Here is a 22,394-nt window from a genome sequence, read left to right on the forward strand (position 1 = left end):
CATGTTGTTTCTCCTGCTGAGTTCCCTCTGAACCAACATAAAATAATCTTACCCCTTTTTTCACAACTACTCCACAGCTCTCCCCGGTCCTTTGCCTGACCTTTTCTCTTAACCTATTCTGGCAACCACAAGTCATTTTTAAGAACAAGACAAAATCCTGACCCACCTGAATGCACTCCGAAGGCTCCCAGAATGTCACCTGTCCAGGGCTCCTCCCTCTTTAGCCTGGAATCTGCTGTGGCCAGATATCAGACTTCCAGGAAAAGACCCACAAAGGCCCAACCACTCCCTCTCTGTAGAACTTTCCGTGTGACCCTCCTTTGCTATGTAGCCACTCCCCTTGTCAGTGACCTTTCTGGCCTATGCCCACACCCCAGGGACAGGCCAGAGAATGTTCTGCCAAATTCTTACCTGGCCCTTGTTTGGTCAGGACAAGACTGTGGTGGTAGCAGACTTCGGGCTGTCACGTCTTATAGTGGAAGAGAGGAAAAGGCCCCCAGTAGAGAAGGCCGCCTCCAAGAAACGCACCTTACGAAAGAGTGACCGCAAGAAGCGCTACACTGTGGTGGGAAATCCCTACTGGATGGCCCCCGAGATGCTGAATGGTGAGTTCTGGTGGGAAATTGAGGGCCATAAGCTGGGGAAGCCTGCTAAGGACAGACACTCAGTAGGGGATGGGGTTTCTTTTAAGCCTCAGCCAAACCAGACCTAATAAATTCCTTCCTTCCAGACTCAGCTGTGGCAGCATGCCATCCTGGGCATCAGGTGAAACCTGACTAGCTTTTGTCTCCAAAGGGTAGCTAAGTGCCAGGTCATTTGGTGCTCCAGATCAAGAACTGAAGTGTAGTGCCCCCTGGTGGATGCTGGCCTGCATTCTTGAAAAGCAGTGGGGTTGCCAGACTTTAGAAACTGTTGGAAACAGCCTTTCCGTGGCTCACAGCCAGAGCCTGGATGAACCTGAACCTGGGTGCAGTTCTTTCTGCCATACAGCTGCATCCTGAGGAATGTGTTACAAGCCCCCAGGCAGGCCACCCGAGACCGTAAAGATGGTTTCCAAGCGATGCCCATCTCGGGATGCCTTTATGGTGTTCTAGCCCTAGTTCTTGGCTGTGGCTTGACTTGACCCAGTACAGAGCAGGTAAGAGACCTGACCTTAAGCCTGTTTTCTTCTCTTCCTCAAGGCAAGAGCTACGACGAGACAGTGGATGTCTTCTCTTTTGGGATCGTTCTCTGTGAGGTGAGCCCCGGCTCAGAGGCCCTGCCTGCCTCAGATCTGAGCTCTCCTGGAAGTGAACAGTTTGCCACAAAATCAGCAGTTAGGCTGCAGCATAGCTCAGTATCTCTCCAAGCACTTGGTCAAGCAGTCACATCAGACAGCTTTTGTGACTCCTACAAAGTTATGAGTGGGAGAGGAGGGTCAAACAATGGTGGAACAATGAAAGTTTCTTACCCATCACTTCCTTCAGGAGATGGCGATAGAATAGCTGTCAGTACAGAAAACTAAGCTGCTGCTAACGGACTTCAGACATTAATCAGACCCAGCCCCTCACCCTGTAGAGCCTTGCCCTGGTAGAGGACATAGCTACAAAGGGACATGGACAGGGTGGGGTAAATGGAAGCTTCTAGCTTTCGGGTACTAGTTACCAGCATTGCTTCTGCTGCAGGGAGGCTTCTTCTAAACCCTCCTCATTAGCCAGACTCCTAGTGCATGGAGAGGTTGGGATTAGCAAGATGAAGAGAGATGGGGACACGAGGCTGCCCTCTAGCGTAGGTTAGGTTTTTGCTACTTCTCCTGCCATGTGTCTGCGGCCTCTGTAGACCCTCCTGACCAGCTGTCTTCTCGCCTGCAGATCATTGGGCAGGTGTATGCTGATCCTGACTGCCTGCCCCGCACACTGGACTTTGGCCTCAATGTAAAGCTTTTCTGGGAGAAGTTTGTCCCAACAGACTGCCCCCCAGCCTTCTTCCCCCTGGCTGCTATCTGCTGCAAACTGGAGCCTGAGAGCAGGTTGGTGGCTCATCCTTCCTCCCAACATACAGTCCCAAGGTCCCGAGATGCTCGCTTTAGTGATCCCACGCCCTTCCCTGGCACAAGCAGTGGCAGAAACCTTGAGCTCGAGGGTAAACTGCTAACCACTGAAGCCATTTGATAGCTCTGACATGCCACATTAGGGGAAAGATGGAGCGAGTTCCAGGACAGCCAGAGCTACAGTGAGGCGCTATCTAAAGGGGGAGAGGGCGAGGATATCACCCTGTACAGCACTTGGCTAGAATGTCCAGGGCCCTGGGTTCTATCCCCAGTACCACATAGGCAGGTGCACACCTAACACACGTGAAGAGGAGGTACCTAGAGAAGGACTATGAGACCTGTACATAAAGCACCTAACTGAATAATAAAAATAGACTTAGAAGCTGCCTAAGTTACTTTTCAGTTGCCACGACAAAACACCATGACCAAGGCAACTTATAAAAGAAAGCACTTGGCTGGGTTTTTGCTGATGGTGTCAGAGTCCATGTCATCATGGAGGGGATTGTGGCAGCAGGCAGGTAGACCTATGGCACTAGAGCATTATCTGATCCACAGCAGGGTCTGGCTTGGGCTTTTGAAACCTCAAAGCCCTGTGACACACCACCTGCCCCAGCAAGGCCACACGTCCTAATCCTTCCAGAACAGTTCATCAGACATGAGCCTGTGTGAGCTCACTGTAACCACCACAGGAGCCAAGGATGCAGCTTGGTGATAGAGCTCTTCCCATCCCTGACACATGTTCTTTTTGGGGTCCTCACAATCTTTGTGTTTGCAGATTTGTTTTTGAGACCATGTCTCATGTAGCCCACATTGGTTCAAATTAGATATATAATTGAAAATGACCTTGAACCTCCAGCTCTCTTGCCTCTACCTCCTCCATGCTAGGACTATCATGCCCCGTTAATATGCTGAGAATTGAACTCGGGGCTTTGTGGATGGTAGGTAAGCACCATACCAGCTGGGCCACATCACCAGCACCGAAATGTTCGTTTAGTAAGTGCAAAAGTCCAATCTAACCATTGATTGTCGCCTCTACTCAGAAGACATGAAAGGGCTTCTTTTCCCTGTGGATGTTTTTGTCCTAGGCCAGGACCTCTAGCCTGGCTAGACGTCTCATAGCGTTACCTTTTATATTTACAGCAAGAGGTTAAAGGGCTCATAGACCCAGGAAACAGCTGAGAGCCAGCCCTGTGTCCTCCCCTCCATGCTCACAGGCTCCCTCTCTTGTCATCCCTTTTCTTTGTAGACCGGCATTCTCAAAGCTGGAGGACTCCTTTGAGGCACTGTCTCTGTACTTGGGAGAGCTAGCCATCCCACTGCCCGCAGAGCTGGAAGAACTGGACCACACTGTGAGCATGGAGTACGGCCTGACCCGGGACTCGCCACCCTAACCCTGGTCCATCCCCCTGCAGGGGGACATTCCACAGCCAGCATTGCCCCCTCTGCGCCCTGTCCTTGCTAGGAGCAGGACTGTCTAGGCTTCCTGTGGATTGACGGCTTGCTTAGAAGCAGAATAAGCCATCCCTACTACCTCCCCAGGAGGCATGCGGGTGCAGGGAAACAGTTCTCCACAGGTGCTGGGCCTGGTTACTCTCTGTAAATCCAACACTCGCCTGAAAGCTGTGAAGAAGATAAAGAGAGCCTGGATTCTAGACCAGTCTGTTACTAGGGACTACCTGGGACCTTTGCGGCAGTGAGATTCTGGGAGGCTGTAGCTTTACACTAATCAACATGGCCTGGGCCTGCTGGGCAGGATGACAGATGAACTGGCCTGAGGGCTCTGGAGTCTGGTCCAGCAAGGTGCAGAACTTCAAGCAGTAGTTTGAGTGACAACCAAGAGCCTTCAGAGCATGCCAAGTGGCAGCAGTGATTCCTCCTCCACTCCAGGCCCTGCCCTCTGGAGCAGGTTCTCAAGAGTCTCTTAGTATGTGGCAAAACCCACAAGATCCAGAAAAAGGACTGGTTCTGCTCACCGGCCCAGGGACCACATCAGTGTGTGGGAGTTTCCACTTCAACGTCCTGTCTCAACAAGCAGCCACTCACAAAAGCACCAAAGAAGCTGGGGCTGGAGAGAAGGAGGTCCTGCCCTTTAAAAAGCCCCATATCCTGGCTGGTGGGCTTAGTCCAATGCTAGATGGGTTCTGGAGGCCATGTGGTCTGTCTCAGACTTTGGGTCTAAGCAGGGAAAGGGGAGGCCCGTCAATTTCTTGGCATCCTTGTGGCAGCTACTGCACATCTCTAGCATGTCCGCTCCAGGCAGCAACTTGGGACAGGAACTGGTGGCTGTTGAGTCCCAAAGCTGAGATACGAAGAGAGTTCCCTGAGCTGGGCCCTCTTGATTCTACCTCCCTTGTTGTGGGCCCAGCTCTTGCTTCCTGAGCCACACTCCAGGGCCACGGGCATTGGAAACCCTCAGGGTACCTTCCACCCCTGGCTGCCAGGTATCCAGGGACTCTCCAGCTCACACCGTATTTGACAAATTGGGAGTGGGTTTGGTTATAAATACAATGTGTGGTGGGTTGTACTGGTAAGGGGATCTGGAGAGTGGTTGCTGTTATTAGTTTTTCTCTATTGGGTGACATGTGAAATACTGTACATAGACAAGATGAACTGTGGGGTGGGAAGTCATCTTTGGTCACTTTACTTACTGTGTGGACTGTCCTTGTGTGTGGAGTTTGCAAACTTGCTGTAGGGGAGTCCTGAACTCCCAGCATGGTACAGCATCCTGCAACTGGTTACGCTTGAACTGTCCCCAGCAAGTGTGGGAGTGGTGGGCCTGAGCTGGGCCGTGAAGCAGACTAAATAAATTAAGCGGTTAACATAGCGAAGGCGCTGAGAGTGGAAAAGTAACTCAGGGCCTGGAGGAGTTGGAGATAGTAAGCCCTTAAAAGCAGTTACTGTTTTTGCAGAAGACCAAGGTTTGGTTCCCAGCACCCACATGATGGGTGTTTTGGGGGCACTCCAGTTTTAGGGGCACTCAGCACCTCTTCTCATATCTGTGAGCTCCTGCACACATGCAGTACACATATATATTCCCAGGTACAGATACACTTATCAAATTTTGTTTAAAAAATTTTAAAGAAACATTCGTCTGCCCACCTCCAGATCCAAGCCACATAAGTGCTCACATCAGGGAATTCTCAGTCTCAAGTTGATTCCCCTCCCCTGGACAGCAAACCTTCCGAGGTCATGCACATCCACTTGAGGTAGCCTTCTCTGTGGAGCAGGTCAGTGGCCTCATTTTAGTCCCACCACAGGGCTATTAGGCCAGGCTCTGAGCTGCTGGCTCAGTCCTCAGGGACCTTCTGCTTCCAGGCTTCTACACCAGAGGCTGGAGCAAATGGTGCTACTGTTGTGAGGTCCTGTGCACAAACACAAACTACAACTTCCACCTGGTGTTACAGTATGTTTACACATCTGCACTTGAGAATCCCCATGAATTCAAGGCCAGCCTAGCCTACCTAGTGAGTGTCAGGCCAACAGCCAGATTTTTTTTCTATAAACCTAAATTCACCTAAGTATTATGAAGCTGAAGGATGCAGAATACGGGCAGAATCTAGTCCCTAGTAAACACTGGTGATCTAAAAACAGCAATGGCTGAACATAGGCAAGGTCACTCTGCTTTGATATACCTAGAACTTGACCTGTTGCTGAGTCCACTGCTGAAACTTGAAGAAATACCCCACACACTACCTAGCCACCCCACCCCGGAGCCTCCCTCCTAACCTGCAAGAACCACCCTCAGCCCCAGGCAGTGGTTTCTCCTTTGGCTGCTGTGGAACTGCCAAGTGCCCCTTTGTTTCTAGTCCCCAACAAAAGATTTTGGGAGGGTCCATCCTAAGTCCTCTACGTTGGAAAGAATACTAAAGGAGAGAAGACATAAAGGGATTAACTTGCCGCTTCAACCTTAAGATGGTCATGGCGGCCTTGACAGTCGGTGCGGGGGCTGCAGTTTGTAACAGTTCAGCCATTACTACCTCCCAGTGGCTGGGTCACAGTGATCAAGAAGGTGGAAGTATGGATTGGTACTCGGGAGCATTCCCAGCACTACAAAAACGTGGCAAGCAGAGTTATGTTTTGTGTTTATATAAGTCAAATGCAGAGCAGTTTCCCACAGTTCATACACAGGTGTCAGAATGAGGTATATAAAACATACACAGAGAAATACTTTCATAGAAAAGTCGGAAGTAGTACTGTTCTCTTTCCCATAGTCAGTTCCACCATGGGAACCCTGAGGTCTAGGCCCCCTCAACAGATGGCTCCAGAGAGCAGCCTGGGGAAGGGAGTGGGCCGCCCCACCCCTCTCTGTGGTGGGCGGTAGAGGGCGTCTGGCTGGGGAACACTGCCCAGGCCAGGAAGCTGGGCACCCCTGGCCATCCAGATTTTGCTTTGATGCAGACACTTTTCCCTCTCTGGAGACCCTGTGTCTCAAACTTGGAACCCCTTAAGGTCCTTCCCAGTGCTTCAGTGATTGTTTTGTATAGGTTGCAATCCTAGCCCTATGGAAGGCACTGGCCTGGAGGCCATCGGGCTGCCTGTGGGCCAAGATGTACTGTGAAGGCAAGCCCCTCCATGCCTTTGCTACCTAGCCTCTGGGCCTATTCTAGGTTCACAGACGCTGATGTGTAATTCCCATGGGTTGACTGGTTATTCTCTTATCAGCACAAAATGGAGAGAGACCATCTGGATACCCAAATATGAAGCTGAAGGCAGAAGCAGGCCCTTGTGTGTCTTCCTCAGCGAAATGTTTAGTGCAGTTCTTCCCTTTCTTTCCTTACAGAACAGGAAGAGTCCCTTGGGCCCAGGCCTGGCCCAGAGTTGTCAAGGCACAACACTACCAGCAAGCTGGAGCACGCCCAGCAGCCCTCATCCAGAACCCATTTGCAACCCAAGTTCTGACTCGTGTACAAATTCACTTCTGATTCTCAGAAGTCAGAAGGGACCTTCCATCCCAAATACTATATATAAAAATGCTGCCTCATGCATAACCTGTTTGACCTTAACTATGAATAACAGTATACGCCACTCAAGTTCCTGGGTGACGAATGGAAAGGCAGAGACTGAGGCCACCTTAGGTGTACAGCATAGGGGAGCCTCGCCAACTCCCTGTCTTTCCCTGGGTCAGGCAATGTGGAAGCCCTTATTTGCCACAGCACCACTGTGGCAGTCGCTATCCAGGGGCAAGTCCGCTCCAAGGGATAGCAAAGGAGCACTGAGGGACCCTACCCAGCCTCCTCACACTCACCCATAATGCTCCCTGCTTCTGCTTGTGTCATGAGGAGTCTTGTCTCCCGCTCAAAAGAAAAATGGGATAGGGTTTTAACCACAACACAAAATATAGCTCCTCCCAGCTGCAAGAGTGTGGCCTGTCCTGTACCAGTGTCTTCATGGGCTCCTGTCCATTGAAAGGGCTCAGGCCCCAGGGGTGCCAGCCTGGCTCACAAGGAGGGTGTTGCCCTCCTGAGGGTCAGCGGGAGTCTGGTTGCTGTGTACAACAATGGTCTTCTCGTCCATGATCTCACAGGTAGGGTTAGTGAAGGCAGACAGGGGCAGGGTGATTCGCTGCATCTCCCGCTCACACACTTTCTGCTCATGTTGCTCTTTCAGGTCCTTCCCCCTGTCAGGAAAAGAAAACACTCAGATTGTGCTCAATTAACTTTACCAAAGCCTGAGCAGGAGCTCACCCTGGTGACGGCGAATCACCTGACCAAGCCAGGACTAACACTGGCTAGTCCGTCCTCCTGGCCGCCTTAAACTCCATAAGGCCTTGCTGCCGGCTCTTGTCTCTGATCCCCTACTGTAAGGTGGGGTGGCTGCTGCATGAGACTCAGTGGGGATAGTGTAGAAGGAACTGAAAGAAAGCAGGCCTTTGTTTCCAGCCCAGGGGTCCCAGAAACCTAAAGACCTACCCTAGCTTCATCCCTAACCAATGAAATTGTCCAGAAAACGGAGCAGCCCATCCTGCTACAGGACTGCCTTTTTGGGCTGGTGAGATGGCTCAGCCAGTAAAGGCACCTACCACCAAGCCTGATGACGTGAGTTCAGAAGAACCCATCTCAAGCTGACATCTGACATCTACAACTGCAGGAGCAGGCATGTTCCTCTCCACCACAAAACAAGTTTGTGTGTTTCAAAGACTGCCTTGTCATCCTTTAGTCCTGAAAAGTGGGAGCCCAGGCTGGCAGTGAACTATTCCCAACCCATGCAGAGACAAAAGGACTCAGGGCTGCACCGAGCAAGAGAATACAATGAAAATGGCAATCAAACATCTCAGTCACTGCCTTGGATTCCTCCTGATACTCAGTGACTCATCTGAGCCATAGAGTCGCTCTGCTTACGTAGACGACTCACGCCATGCCGGGGATGAATGGATGTGTGTATTATGTACGTATGTATGTACAGATCATCTCACGTCATTCTCAGTTCAGCCCAAAGACTTAGTTCTTGTTCATTCTATAAACAAATAAATGGCCCAGTGCATTTAAGGGATGCTCCAAGGATGCAGGACAGGCTCCAACAAGTTTACTGTGCACTGACTGCTGTTAAGAGTCAGCCCCTAAGGCACAGTGGTACAGGGATTCAAACTTAGGTCTTTTTTGTTTGTTTTGTTTTGTTTTTGGAGATAAGAGTTTTTCTCTGTAGCCTCGGCTGTCCTAGAACTCACTCTAGGCCACGCTGGCCTTGAACTCACAGAGCTCTGCCAGCCTCTGCCCAAATTCTGGGATTAAAGGCGTGCACCACCAACCACCTGGCAAACTTAGGTCTTCTTAATGGACATGTATGATGCTTTCCAATGGACCCCTGCCCACCCACCAACACACACACACACACACACACACACACACACTCCAATAGACTGCATGGCAGAACCAGTACAGAGCCCAGGGCAGATCCTTTGAAGCCAACAACTTAGGCTCAGCTGCCAAGGAAACTATCTGAAGGAGATATGAACTAAGTGGGTGATAAACACAGGACTCTGGGGTAGAGGCCAGAGCAATGCAACGGAGGAGGGAGTGATCTTTGAGTGAAACTTCCACCACAAGTCTCAATAAACTCAAGAGTGAGATGACCCCCAGAGGGACTGCGAAAGTGGAAGGATGAGAAAGTCAACAAAGGTCCTCTCTCTGCTCATGCAGTCGCTCAAGAACACCACACTGAGTTGGGCGGTGGTGGCGCATGCCTTTAATCTCAGCACTCTGGAGGCAGAGGCAGAAGATCTCTGAGTTCGAGACCAGCCTGGTCTACAGAGCGGGTTCCAGGATAGGCTACAAAGCTACACAGAGAAATCCTGTCTCGAAAAACAAACAAAGAAAAACCACCACATTAGTGTTCATCAACAGTTGCAACAAGAAGGCCCTGGGCGAGGCGAAGGCCTTCAACAGGCACTCGACATGGTGCTGGGGAATGGGAAGGAGATGTGGACCCCTAAGAGTAATGGACAAGAAGGCATCCACGCCAGTCAACAAGGACGGCTACATCTCCAAGACGGACCTGCCCATTGTGTGCTGTGGACCCCACTTATCCCAGGCAAGCAGAGTAGGGGCTGCTTCCCTCCAGGAGAACCTGCTCCCTGCCCTGCCCTGCCCTCCAGCTGAAACAAAACAAAAAGCAGCACAGGAGCCTGGTTCAGATCTCAGGGACATAGCTCTGATCTGCTGTAGTCTGCATCCGTCACGTGATGTACAATGAGAAAAGCTGGAGAACAGAGTACTGGAGGAGACAAGTGCGCAGAGGCCTCAGGACTCTTCATTAGCCATGTCTCTCTGCTGTGGATCCTGCTCAGCCTATTTGGGACGTAATAATCTCCAGAACCCTGGATATTCTGGAAGAGTTGTCCACCTGAGATATGCTCTGATCCCAAATGGAAGGTCACAGGAAGGAGGTCAGTAAGCTCATCTTCCTATGGCAACCAAGTCTCTCAACATGTAATCCCAGCCTAGCCCACTCTTTCATTAGCATCTGTCCTGGGGATCAGTTCCCACAGCAGAAAACCTCCCGGAGCACCACAGGCAAAGATAGGTACACGATTCGTGAAGAGGGGATTCTCTACAATAACCACTCCCTTTCTCAAACCCTGAGTCACCTATCGGAGGTGGCTAATGGCTATCTGCATAATAAAAAGCCACTTTCTAAAAGACTGCTCGTGAACGGAAACATTTGGAAGGTCTGGGTTTAATTTTGGTAAGAGATCCTCCTCCCTAAGCTAGCAGCGATTTGCAAAAATGAAACATTCAAGTATCTTTTGCCAGAGGCTAAAATTCAAAGTCTACAAGAAGGATGGAGGAAGAAGGCAAGCCAGGAACCCATGACTTCCGAAATACCTAGCCAAGGTACCAAGGGTGTCATCACCCAGCAAAAGAGCACAACTACACCTTTGATGGATGCCACACACTTTACGCAAGCAGTGTCCACTGCCTACATGAAGAAGCCTTGCTTTCCTCCGCTCCCTCGCGTAGGAAGCATGTATCTGTAGCCTGCTGAGCAGCTGATAACTGTCAGGCCTCATCACACACAAGTCTGGGAGGCGCAGGGCCGGAGGGGGGGGAGAGATTATTTCTATTCATGGGAAAAGCAGGGCTGGAAAGGCAATCTGGGGTAAAGGAAACAGACAGTGTGCCTAGTCTAGATTGGCCTCATCCATTTAGGAACCTGGAAGCATGCCTGACCCCACGTGCCTGTTGAGTCCTGCCTGGGAATCCTGGAGATGAAGTAGCTGATGCTGCCAGGCCTGCTAAACTGACCATTAGGTGGCCCAGAACCGTCTCCCTGCCGTGGGGGCGGGTGAGAAAATCGGGCTGTTGTCGGGCTGCCAAGATAGAACAAAGGCTTATTCACCGACTCAGCTTCTCTCCCAAGGGGGTGAAATGGTGTTGACTTACTGTTTCCCTCCCTTTTTATCAGAGAATAAGAGCTCCCTGCAGAGCTAAGACAGCACTCAGCAGGGACAGGGAGTTACCCCAGCCAAGGGCTTAGCCACCTCGTGGCCAGAGTTACTAGGACAAAGACCCAGCCAAACAGTTCCTTTCTACCCCCACCTTTAGCTCTTCCTCGCAGGAGGAAGCCTGGTGCCTGCCTACCCTTCCCAGCTCTGGAAAGCTCCCTCCATCAGCCAAGTCCGTGGCCCTGCAGAGTTCAAGACTTGCAGGAATTACCCTGACTGCTCTGGGGCCAGTGCAAGCTGGGCTGGCCAGAGAGAAAAGGAAACAGAGCTGCTACCTGCCTCTGGCTTCCTACCCCTGGGTTATGGAAACAACGGAGCCTCTTCGAGGCAGTGCAGGTTTCTTCAGAGATTACTCTGAGCTGCTGCTGTTTTCTGAGTCAGAAGCCATGCTGTGCCACCCCGCTGCTCTGTGCCACCAAGGTGGCTACTGTACAGGCACGCTACTGTACATCCAAAGCACCCTGATTCCATCCTCCTGAGACCCATGTGCCCTCTGTTATCATGTCAGACCTGAAAAGACTGAGAAGGAGGTGGGGAGGGAGGGAAGTGTAAACCAAGAGCAGAACTGGGATTTAAACCAAGCAATAGTTTCCTCTACAGAAATATCAGTGCTGGTAGGTCATCAGAGCTCACGCCTGGGGAGTAAGCTGGGACCCACAAAAGGTAAATGATGTGCTTAGTGCGTGGCGTCCACAAGTGGAGGGAATTCCAGAACAAGATCTTGTTTCTTTTGCTTTCCAAACTCAGTCATTCTTTGAGAAGTTTCACTTTTTCCTACTGTCCTGAGAAATTTAAATTTAAATGAGGCTACTGGGCTTCGCTGGACTTTCTGAAGATAATCGACAGCCAGGCATGGTGGTTCATGCTTCATAAATTCCAGCACTCAAGAAAGCTGAGGCATAAAGACCACGAATTCCTGGCCGTGGATGAAGAGACAGCTAAGCAGGAAAGAGCATTTGCTGCTCTTTCTGAAGACCCAGGTTTGATTCCCAGCAACTACATAGCAACTCACAACCCTCCATGTACGCACATGGTGCACAGACATACATGCAGGCAAAATATCCACACATATAAATGAGGGAGAGAGTTCCTAGCCAGCCTGAGTTACACAGTGAGAACCTATGTCAAAACAAGGAACACACACATAACAACAAGAACACATGGTCTAGTCTGGGCACCTAGGACCTGGTACTTTAACTCTTCTAGGCCTGGGCTCCTCATTAGGAAGAGCCTTGGGCAAGAGCAGAGAAAGGCGCACAGCAGGGCCTGACTTACCAAGAAAGCATGAAACAAAGAGCTAATGCTGTGTTTCTATCTGATTATCATCCTGCTGTTACAATGTTTAACAACACTTGTGGGTAGCTGGATGTATGGGGAGAAATATCCCCACTTAACAGGCATGATATCCACCAAGCAAAGGCTGCCTGAAAAGCCATTCACCTTCCAGCTCTTGCCCTGACATCTGTCCCCTAATTGTGAGGAGATGGAGGCTCAGAGCTTGTTTCTAACCCACATGTGGTTTCCTGTTGAACAGGTTGTTCTCAGAACATGTTTGCTAAGGAAAAGGGTGGTCCGAGGTTAGTGACAGTCTAGTGACTTAGTGCCTTCCCCCGAGTTTACAGGAAAGTAATCTCAAGGTCATATGGCAGTCCCATGACAGTCGAAAAGAGTAAGACAAAAGAAATAAGACCTGGTTTCTCCACTGGGCACCAGCTGGGCTTGGAATTAAGAGCAGTTACTTTGAGCACCTGGAAGGTCTGGAAACTGTCACAGATTGAATGGCAGCCAAATACTACCAGACGCTGAGGAAGAGGGGAGTATTTCAGGGCTCAGTGCATGGTCTGCGTCAATGGCTGGTGCCGGCAAAGCAACTACTCTGTTTCTTCACTTTTTAAATGAACAAGCAGGTGTCCCTGGACCTGCACGTCAGCAGTCCTTCTGTGGACACAGCCTCAGTCTGGGAGGCAGGATGCTCCCAGAACAACCTCTCTGCTCTCTGACTAATGAACAATCAGAGAAACCAGCAAAGCCATCTGTTCAGGCCAATGGAAGAGCTGGGATTTAAACCAATCCAGTCAACAGTGCCTTCTCAGAAACATCAGAGCTGCAGGGTCATCATCATCTCGAACACCCCACCTAATGAAAGGTGAATAACTCATCAAGTACCCACACTGTATAGATAAGCACAACAGGACTAGGAACCATTTCCTGTGTGCCGTGCACTGAGCTAACACACATTTGACCCCCAGGAATGCTTTGGACTAGTAACAAGAAACAACCTGCCCGGTCACCCAGATGGCAGTCTGTTCCACCATATTCTGGATGTGAAGCCACAGGCAAGGCACCTACTTTTTCTTGTTTCAAGTTTCCTCAGAAAACTGGGAAGAACAGCATTTGTTTCATAAACGCAACTGTGAGCATAATGGGGAGGAAGCAGGAGGATTCAAAGTTCAAGAAGCTATGTGGGGCCATAGTGACGCATGCCAGGCAGATCTCTGTGAGTTCGAGGCCAGTCTGGCCTACAGAGTGAATTCCAGGACAAGCTCCAAAGCTACAGAGAAACCCTGTCTCAAGGATTCTGTGACTTCAAGGCCAGGTTGATCTAGCCAGAGAGATCCATGCCAGCCAGAATTATTACATAGTGAGACCCTGTCTCCAAAAAGGAAACAACCAAAAAACCACCACCACCACCACCGTGAAAGAAAGCAACAAAGAGCTCAAAGTCAATTTTTGCTTTACAGTGAATTCAAGGCCAACCTGAACTACCTTGTCTCAAAACAAAAGGTGAAGCTGGGGCGTGTCACGCTTTGAAGCAGGAACAGCAGGTGACATCTGTGGTTGCTGTGGTAATTATCACACTTCCTTTTCAGTCTGCAATTGGGCTGAACCCAGAACCTTTAAGAATACCCTGGGCTTATAAAATGATGGCTGAGAGGCACTTTGATATGACTCAGACAATGGCTCTCACTGCTGGACAATGCAGTCCGCTGTATCACTTCCTTTATAGGAAGGCTTTTGGGTCAGAGAAATATAGCTGATCCTCGGGGCTGGAAGTCAAATACCCTGTTTTGTCCAACAGCCTGCTCTGTAACAACAGTTTGGACTCAGAACCACACAGCACTGATTCCAAGACCTGCCCCATGGGGCTTTGTCAGGAGACCTTTCAAAACAAGCATTCCTGCTGCCCTCCAGCTGCAAGTGTGTCCCTGCTTCTCAAGCAGTCTCCTGTACTTTCCCTACGGGATAAGGGGTGGCGATGGGTTTTCTTTTGTCACCATTCTTCTCTTCACTAAAGACATCCCACTGAGGAAATTCTAAGCCCCAACTGTAAGACTGCAAGACCAGGAGCTAGGAACCTTTCCCAGTAGCAGAATGTTTTGTTTTGGCACAGGGCCTCACTCACAATTCAGTGTCTGCCTGCTGAGATTAAAGATAGTGTCTTAGGCCGGGCAGTGGTGGCGCACGCCTTTAATCCCAGCACTCGGGAGGCAGAGGCTGGCGGATCTCTGTGAGTTCGAGACCAGCCTGGTCTACAAGAGCTAGTTCCAGGACAGGCTCCAAAACCACAGAGAAACCCTGTCTCGAAAAACCAAAAAAAAAAAAATAAATAAAGATAGTGTCTTAGGGCTGGAGAGGTGGTTCAACACTTAAGAGCACTGACTCTTCTTCCAGTGGACCCGGGGTTCAATTTCCAGCACCCACAGGATAGCTCACTGTGTGGAACTCCAGGTCCAGGGAATTCAGAGCCACTCTCTGGCCTTCCTAGGCAATAAGTGCTCATGGAGTGCACAGACATTCATTATATACAGACAAAAACTCAAGAAAAGAAAAGAAAAATAACTCTTAGCCAGGCGGTTGCACTCAGAAGGCAGAGGAAGGCGGATCTCTGTGAGTTTGAGGCCAGCCTGGTCTACAGCGTGAGTTCCAGGGCTACACGGAGAAACCCTGCCTAGAAAAAGAAAAAAAAAAGACATGTTTTTTTCTCCCTCCTCTTCTTGATACAGGGTCTCACAGTCTTCAAACTTGTAAACCCCCTGCCTCAGTCTTCTGAATTCTGGGATTATAGCAGATATACATCATTGCACCCATCTTAGTAGCAGATTTTTTTTTTTTGGTTTCTCTGTATCTTTGGAGCCTGTCCTGGAACTAGCTCTTGTAGACCAGGCTGGCCTCGAACTCACAGAGATCCGCCTGCCTCTGCCTCCCAAGTGCTGAGATAAAGGCATGCACCACCACCGCCCGGTGTAGTAGCAGAATTTTAAAATTCGACAAAAATGAATCTAGTCTTCTTCAGAGCATGGTGATATGTGGAGGCAGGAGGATTATGAGTTTGAGACTACTCCTTCAAGGCCAGTCTGAGCTACCCTGGGCGTGGGGGGAGGGGGTGTCAGTATTTAAGTCCTTGCCCTAGTTGTCTAAGGTCACCTGGCAGTGACGAAAACCAGATCTCTGCTCCTGAGCTGGGTTTTCCTTCTCCTTTGGAAAGACACCTAGAAGCCGATATGACATTGTGTCTCTTCTGTAGCCCTATTTAGAGAGAGCCAGGAAGAGAAAAGACTCACCTCTTGTAAGTGTAGCCCAGGATGACGCCAGCTCCGATGGCAATGATGATCACCATCATAGTAATGCCCAGCACGTAGCCTGCGGGGGACAGGACACAAAGTCCTATTAGCCACACCCCAGAAATCAGCAAATGACGTCATCTGATGAATCCCAACCAAGGCGACCCTACCCAGAGTTCCCAGATCCTTCTTCTCCTTGGAATTCATCCTCACGCGCTGACTGATGCCAATCACTGATTGCACCTCTGCTGCCTCGCTCCTGGCTGGCAGGACATTAGCAGGAGGAAACACCTGTGCCTCTTTGTCACCTGGAGCTTCAGACTTCTCTTCCAGCTCGGTTGTAGCAGCTGATGGTGGTTGGGAAGCCGTCTCTGGAGCTGAGGTGAGAAGAAGCTCTCATCAGAGACTGCCCGGAGTGCATTCTACAGCTGAACCTGACCTGATTGCTGGGGTCATTATGGGAAGGGGTTCACCCTAAAATGCTCCGCTAGACTGAAACCAAAGCCTGCCCCCGGGCAGGCGTGGTGGCGAACACCTGAATTGACACACTCCGGAGGCAGAGGCAGGAGGATCTCTGTGAGTCCCAGGTCAAGCAGAGCTGCACAGTGAGACTTTGTCTCAAAAATAGAAAGGGAAAAAAAAAAACAACTCCCCTGCCTGCCCCAGGGGCAAAATGAAGCCTGAAAGGGAGGGGATGTGATACAAGGCAAATGTGAGGAAAGCGTCTTCGGGAACAACTTCTCTCCTGCCTCCCACTTGTCTCTTCAAGTCCTTACTATCTTCCAACACCCAGTTGGACTTGCTGGAGAATGTCGCCACAGACACAGTCTTCACGTCAGGAGACAGTCCACACTGAGCGCAAGATTCGTGCCAATTAGTGTTAAGGGCACGAATAATTGCATTTATTCCTAGAGAACTGTCTTAGTTATCTTAAGCCTAAAAGCTTTGGATACAAATCCGGATACCCCCACAGCCTCTGGCAGGTCTCCTGAACTTCTGGGTGACTCAGTTCCCTCACACGGCTTCTTCCCGGGGAATTGTGAGCATTGTGTCTAGCTCACAGCAGACGCTACACACAGCAAACGCTGGTGCGGCGCTTCACTGAAGAAGCAAGCTGCCTCCCACCGTTGTTTACAAGTGCTCGCGGAGGATGAGCTCACTCCGAATGCAGCGGCGGCCAATGGGCTTCGGGCTCCGCGGCCTGGAGATAACTCTGACCAATCGGACGGCGCGGGGGTGGGACGGGGCGGGGCGGGCGTCGTGCGGCCGCACGTGCGAGGCGGGTGCAGCCGCCGCTGCCTCGCGCCTGGGGGACTGGCGTCCTCTCCCCCGGGATCCAGGGCGGGTACCTGGACAGCGCACGTCTTCGCAAAGCCGCTTCTCAGGGACGCCGGTGTCGCTGCTGATGTAGCACCAGGGCCCGCGCGGGTCCTGGTCCGGGTTCCGGCAGTAGTTGTGGTTGCCGGAGCCTGAGGCGGAGAGAAGAGACGTCAGGGACCGCTGGCCGCCGCCCTCCAACCCCGCCCGCCTCCCCGGCGGACACTCACTGGGCTCGGGGGGCGACCCACGGCCGCCTTCCGCAGCCAGCCAGTTGAGGCAACGGAGACCCGGCGCGGGCGACGGTTGGTCCTCCCGGTACAGGTGGCCGCCGTCCCAGAAGCAGCCTGTGAGGAAGAGCAACCCGCCCGGGACCCTGAGTGCGGCTCTCTGGCCTCGTGGGGTGGAAAGCCCTGTGTACCTCAGAGTGAAAGTAGAGAGCTCTTGTCATGCCCCTAGCGGCGTCCGGTCACAGGCAACACTCAGAGATTTAGCTTTGTTTTTTTTTTTTTTTGTTTTTGTTTTTTGTTTTTGTTTTTTTAAAGCCTACCCAGGTGCAAGGTGTTGTTACTCTTGGATTTGGGGCCGCTGTGGAGGTGCCGGAGGACTGGCAAAAGTCGGTCTGTGGAGATTTTGATTCTGGGCAGTCAGACCTGGAAGTCATCCCAGTGTTGAGAAGTCCATGTTATATAAACTGATGTTCCCTTCTCCGCGGGTACGGCCACCTTCTGCTAGTTTAACAGACACCACCAGCTCCCAGGAGAATTCCACAAAAGCCTTTGATTTAGTGAAGCCAATGATTTGAGACTTCAGCTGAGGGAATCTGCCACATTTCTTCAGCTCCCACTCCCCTCAGCGGAGAGCCACGGGAGGAAGCTGGAGAGGGGAGGAGGTCTGTGCGCCTGCCACATCAAGCAAAAGGACTTTAAAAGGGCAGGACTCTGGGGACCAAGCTCCATCCACTCATGCACACGGAAAGGGGAAGAGAAAGTGACTTGTCTTTGTTCTTAATGGCAAAGATGGAGCTGCAAGCCTCTGGCAAGGAAGGAGAGAGAGGGGAGAAGAAGAGCTTTCGTAGGATAACAAGAAAACAGCCAAAAGCTTCCTTCTCTGTCAGCCTAGCCACGTTTGGGAAATCGGGGGGCTCTACCCGTTCTGCTTCATTAAGTTGCTGCAGAAAGAAAAAAAAATGTAATCTCACCTCCAGATCCATAGGCTCCTGCCAGAAGCATGTTGCTGAGAAGAAATATATGTACCACTGCCAACAGCATCCTTGCCTCTTCCGGCTTGCAGGTGACTGAACAGCCAGTGTCCGAATGGGGTCTCCTTGGCAGCAGTTTTGCCTCCTAGTTCCCAGCCTTGCAGTGAGACCGGCCCTTGTTATGCTCGCTCTTCTGGTAAACAGCCTCTCTTTAGAACTGGGAGCTTCCCAGCTAGCTTGCTGCAGTCGAGGTGTTTGTCAGCTAAAAGGCGCCCCCTGGGTCCTAAGCCTCCTAGACCATACTAGATCACTAACCCTGAGCCAAGAGAGGAACTCAGCCAAGTCAAGAATGACGAGAGGTTCAGGCTTTGCTTAGCAGCAGATCCATTTGCGACCTGCACGACTGCATCCCCAGAGCTTTTCTTCTTTTTTCCGTCTGTGAGTACAGAGCCATTGTGTCAGAAGGCATCGCGGAGTGGGCTGGATTAGGGCTAAAGCCCAGAGCAGTAGTGAGAGATGATGCTGATTACAAAAGCAGGAGGCATTTAAGAGCACATTGGCAGCACAAGTAAGAATATTGGAAGCAACTCTAGCCATATGTATGTATTTAAACTGTACTTTGCCAAGGTCAGGTCAGTCACATTCCTTTACTCACATTTGAGGTTTGGGGTACCCATATATAGTAGGAATGCGGAGAGGGTGTCTTTAGTTGAAAATGCATGTTATACAAACACTGGGATTGCTAGCTGTATTGTAAAGTCTGCCCTTTCTACCAGCCCTAAAATTAAGTAAAATGGCTCCCCCCACCAGTCTGTAGGAAATCCAGTTGCAGTAATGCATTCCTATCCTTAAACCACATCCACCACGTAACTTGGGACTTTTGGAGCTAGTTTGGCTGGCAGTTGAAGTTCCCAAGCAGCCTCAGTAAATTGAGAGATAGAGCAGAGTGATTTGCCAAGACTACCTTGTGACTCAGGCAAGTCCCAGAATAGAAATGGGAGACTCTGTTTTGATCTTGCCACAATAATGTAGGGAGGGGAAAGTAACACTGCTAAGTAAGTTTTATGGACTTTATCATAGTAGAAAGCTGACACGATTCTAACTAATTAGAAGTGATTGAATCCTGAGGTGTCTTTTTAAAAGAAAACGTTTATTTTTATTTGTGTGTCTATCTGTGTCTGCACTCAGAGGAAAGCTTCGGGTCCTCTAGAACATGGGTTCCAGGCAGTTGTGGGCCATGGGATGTGACTGTTGTGTGCCCTGGGAACTCAGGTTCTCTGGAAGAGCGGCAAGTACTCCTGACCTCTGAACTGTCTCTCCAACTCTCCTGAGGTGTTTCTTTAAAAAAAAACAAACATTGTGTAAGGGTTGAGAAATGGTTCAGTGCTTAGAAGCACTTGTTCTTGCAGAAGGTCCAGGTTCAGTTCCCCTCACTTAGCTCAAAAGCAACTGTATCCAGTTGCAGAGATCCAGCACCCTCTTCTAACCTCCAGACACCAGCCTGGCCCATATCACACATGCTGACCAAACACTCATACAAATAAATGCCCCCTCCCAAAAGAATTTGCATGTATGTGGGGGGCGGTACCCCGTGGGGTGTGTGATATGTGCCTGTGTGTGTAGAGAAGGAAGAGCAGGATGTCTCGGGTCTTACTGCCTTGAAACAGGATTTCTTACTGAAGCAGAAGGAGGACACTTAAGCTGGGCTGGCTGGCCAGTGATCCTCCTGAGAACACACTCAAGTTCCGGGGACCCTCCTCTCCATGCTCTCCAGTGCTGAATTATAAGGCACACATAGCCATGCCTGGCTTTTAATGTTTGTGCTGAGGATTTGAACTCAGATCTCATAAGTGCAGAGCCATGTCCTCTTAAACACCTCAGCTGATAGTGTGTTTGACCCCTAACAGCACAAACTGGGTGGGGGAGTACAACCCTGTAATCCCAGCTCTGGATGTAGAGGCAGGAGGATCACAAGTTCAAGATCATCCTTGAGTATGAACACAGGGAGTTTGAGACTAGACTAAGTTGTATGAGACCCTGTCACAAACTTTGAGCTGGGCGGTGGTGGCTCACGCCTTTAATCAAGGCCAGCCTGGTCTACAGAGCGAATTCCAGGATAATCACAGCAGTTACACAGAGAAACCCTGTCTTGGAAAATGAAAAGAAAAAAGAAACTAAGAAGGAAAGGAAGTAAGAAAAATTACATAGCTTTCCCATTTATGAAAACATGCTCATAGGGTCATAGGAAGACCGGATACTGTAAACTTAGCTGTTAAGCATGAGATAGTTGGTAAGTATAGACCAGAGGTATTTAGATTTTATTATTATTTTTAAATTATGTGTATGTGTGTTTTGGGGGAAAGGGCTTGCTAACTGGAGAAATGGCTCATGAGTTAAAGAGCAATAGGTGCTTTGTATCTAGGCCTGGGAATCCAACACCCTATTCTGGCCTCTGTCATACCAGGCATGCAAACAATATAGACAAATGCAGAAAAACATCCATACAGGCCTGGCGGCAGTGGTGCACAACTTTAATCCCAGTACTCGGGAGAAAGAGGCAAGCAGACCTCTGTGAATTCAAGGCCAGCCTGGCCTACAAGAACTAGTTGCAGGACAGGCTCCAAAGCTACGGAGAAACCCTGTCTCAAAAAACAACAAAAAACAAAAGCAAAATTCTATACACATAAAATAATATAAAATGCTGGGCAGTGGTGTCATGTGCCTTTAATCCCAGCATTCTGGGAGGCAGAGACAGGCAGATCTCTGTGAGTTCGAGGCAGCCAGAAATAAACAGAAAAACCCTGCCTTGAAAAAACTGAAATAAATATAAAGCAAGATTTGCCAAAACCTAGCATGAGCATAGCACTGACTTACACAGAAGTTTATCAAATACTTTATGAGCATAAACTTTGAAAAGAATCTGTGCTTTACTTATAGTGATGGTGTTAAAAAACATTGAACAGCTTGGCAGTGGTGGCTCACACTTTTAATCCCAGCACTTGGGAAGCAGAGGCAGATGATTCTCTGTGAATTCAAGGCCATCCTGGTCTACAAAGTGAGTTCCAAGATAGTTGGGATTATGTAGAGAGACCCTGACTTAAAAGCAACTTGGGATAGCCAAAAAAATTGAATGAAAATGAGGACACGACCACTCCTAGTTATGGTTGAGGAGAAGGTTTTGTTGTAGATGTGAGGGAGAGCTCAACCAGGGGCATCTGGAAGGTCTGGAGGGTCCAGACTGAACAGGGCCATGAGAAGGGACAAACATAGGACCTGTTTACATATAGGAAATTACTGGAAGCCAGGCACGGTTAAAAAAAAAAATGCCTGTAATTACATCACTAGGAGGCTTGGCAAGAGTATCCCTAAGTTTAAGGCTGTCTTGGGCTATGTAGTGAGATGCTGTCCAAAAACAAAACCAGAAGAGAGGGGAGCAAGGGAGAGAATGAGAGAACGAAGCTGGCAAGATGGCTTATTGGGTAACAGTCCTGCAAGCTTGAAGACCTGAGTTAAGAGTCCAGGCATTAGACTGAAGGAGGACATTGAGTGTCTTCCTCATTCATGCCACAGCAACTCTAATTTCCCATAGTGTTTGGCAGCCTCTTGTGATGGTCCTCACACAGGCTTCAGGAATGGGACAGCATGATAGCCCTAATCCTGGGGTCTGAGGCTCTTGAACTAGCTCCCTGGAATTCTTGTGACTAATGCCGCCCCCGCCCCTCCCTGCTTTTTTTCAGGTCCTCTTGAATACTGAACATGCACTCCATTGTTAATTTCCAGCCCCTTCTTCACTTTCTTGATAGTCCTATGTACAAAACTTTAAATCTTGCTAAACTTCAGTGTGCTCTTAAATGGTCTTAATACCCTAGTGGAAAACTAATAGTCCATAGAGCTGTCTATTTTTGGACTCTTAATTTTATTCATTGAGGTACACACATCCTCTATACCAGTACTGTATAATTTTATTAGCTGTATAAATGTTCATTTTTATTAACCCGCACATTTTTATTTTATTATTTTTTTAAATGATTTTCACTGTGTCACTGAGGTTGGCTTCAAACTTCCAATCCTAGACTCCAAGGTGTCCTCCTGCCTCAGCTTATCAAATAGCTGGATTTATAGGTGCATGCTGCTTTATCTGGGTCATTTTTATTACTCCAAATATGCTTGTGATTTTAGTACTGTATACAGTAATCTGTACTTTGTGTTCTCCTTTTTGCTTTTCTTAGCTCATCAACTCCTTTGTGGATCACTCAAATAGTCAGCACTGTTACCATTTAAAGTAGTTAAGAAGTGTTTGTCCAGGGGCTAGAGAGATGGCTCAGCGGTTAAGAGCACTGACAG

At 49.6% G+C, this 22,394-nt stretch overlaps 2 protein-coding genes across 3 annotated transcripts in view; one reads left to right on the forward strand and one right to left on the reverse strand.

The window, feature by feature from the left end:
- The window catches only part of LOC121436566 (LIM domain kinase 2), a 68,350-nt gene extending 63,492 nt beyond the window's left edge, over positions 1-4,858 (forward strand). For both annotated transcript variants that reach the window (XM_041636569.1, XM_041636570.1), the window contains 4 exons: positions 431-605; positions 1,182-1,237; positions 1,851-2,008; positions 3,276-4,858. In XM_041636569.1, the coding sequence (XP_041492503.1) occupies positions 431-605; positions 1,182-1,237; positions 1,851-2,008; positions 3,276-3,420 (534 nt within the window). In that variant the 3' untranslated portion in view covers positions 3,421-4,858. The remainder of the gene's footprint in view (positions 1-430; positions 606-1,181; positions 1,238-1,850; positions 2,009-3,275) is intronic.
- A 1,251-nt stretch (positions 4,859-6,109) lies between these two features.
- Positions 6,110-18,630, reverse strand: LOC121436590 (phosphoinositide-3-kinase-interacting protein 1-like). The gene is made up of 6 exons (XM_041636606.1): positions 18,051-18,630; positions 17,080-17,196; positions 16,882-17,001; positions 15,703-15,909; positions 15,533-15,611; positions 6,110-7,646 (listed from the first exon to the last, which is right to left on the reverse strand). Exons 1-6 carry the CDS (start codon positions 18,118-18,120, stop codon positions 7,442-7,444), a joined length of 798 nt encoding a protein of 265 aa, XP_041492540.1. The 5' UTR covers positions 18,121-18,630; the 3' UTR covers positions 6,110-7,441.
- Between the last annotated feature and the right edge of the window lie 3,764 nt (positions 18,631-22,394).

Source organism: Microtus oregoni, unplaced genomic scaffold (assembly GCF_018167655.1).
Source record: "Microtus oregoni isolate MIOR12 unplaced genomic scaffold, Mior012 000049F_ref0000343, whole genome shotgun sequence".
Taxonomy (NCBI): domain Eukaryota; kingdom Metazoa; phylum Chordata; class Mammalia; order Rodentia; family Cricetidae; genus Microtus; species Microtus oregoni.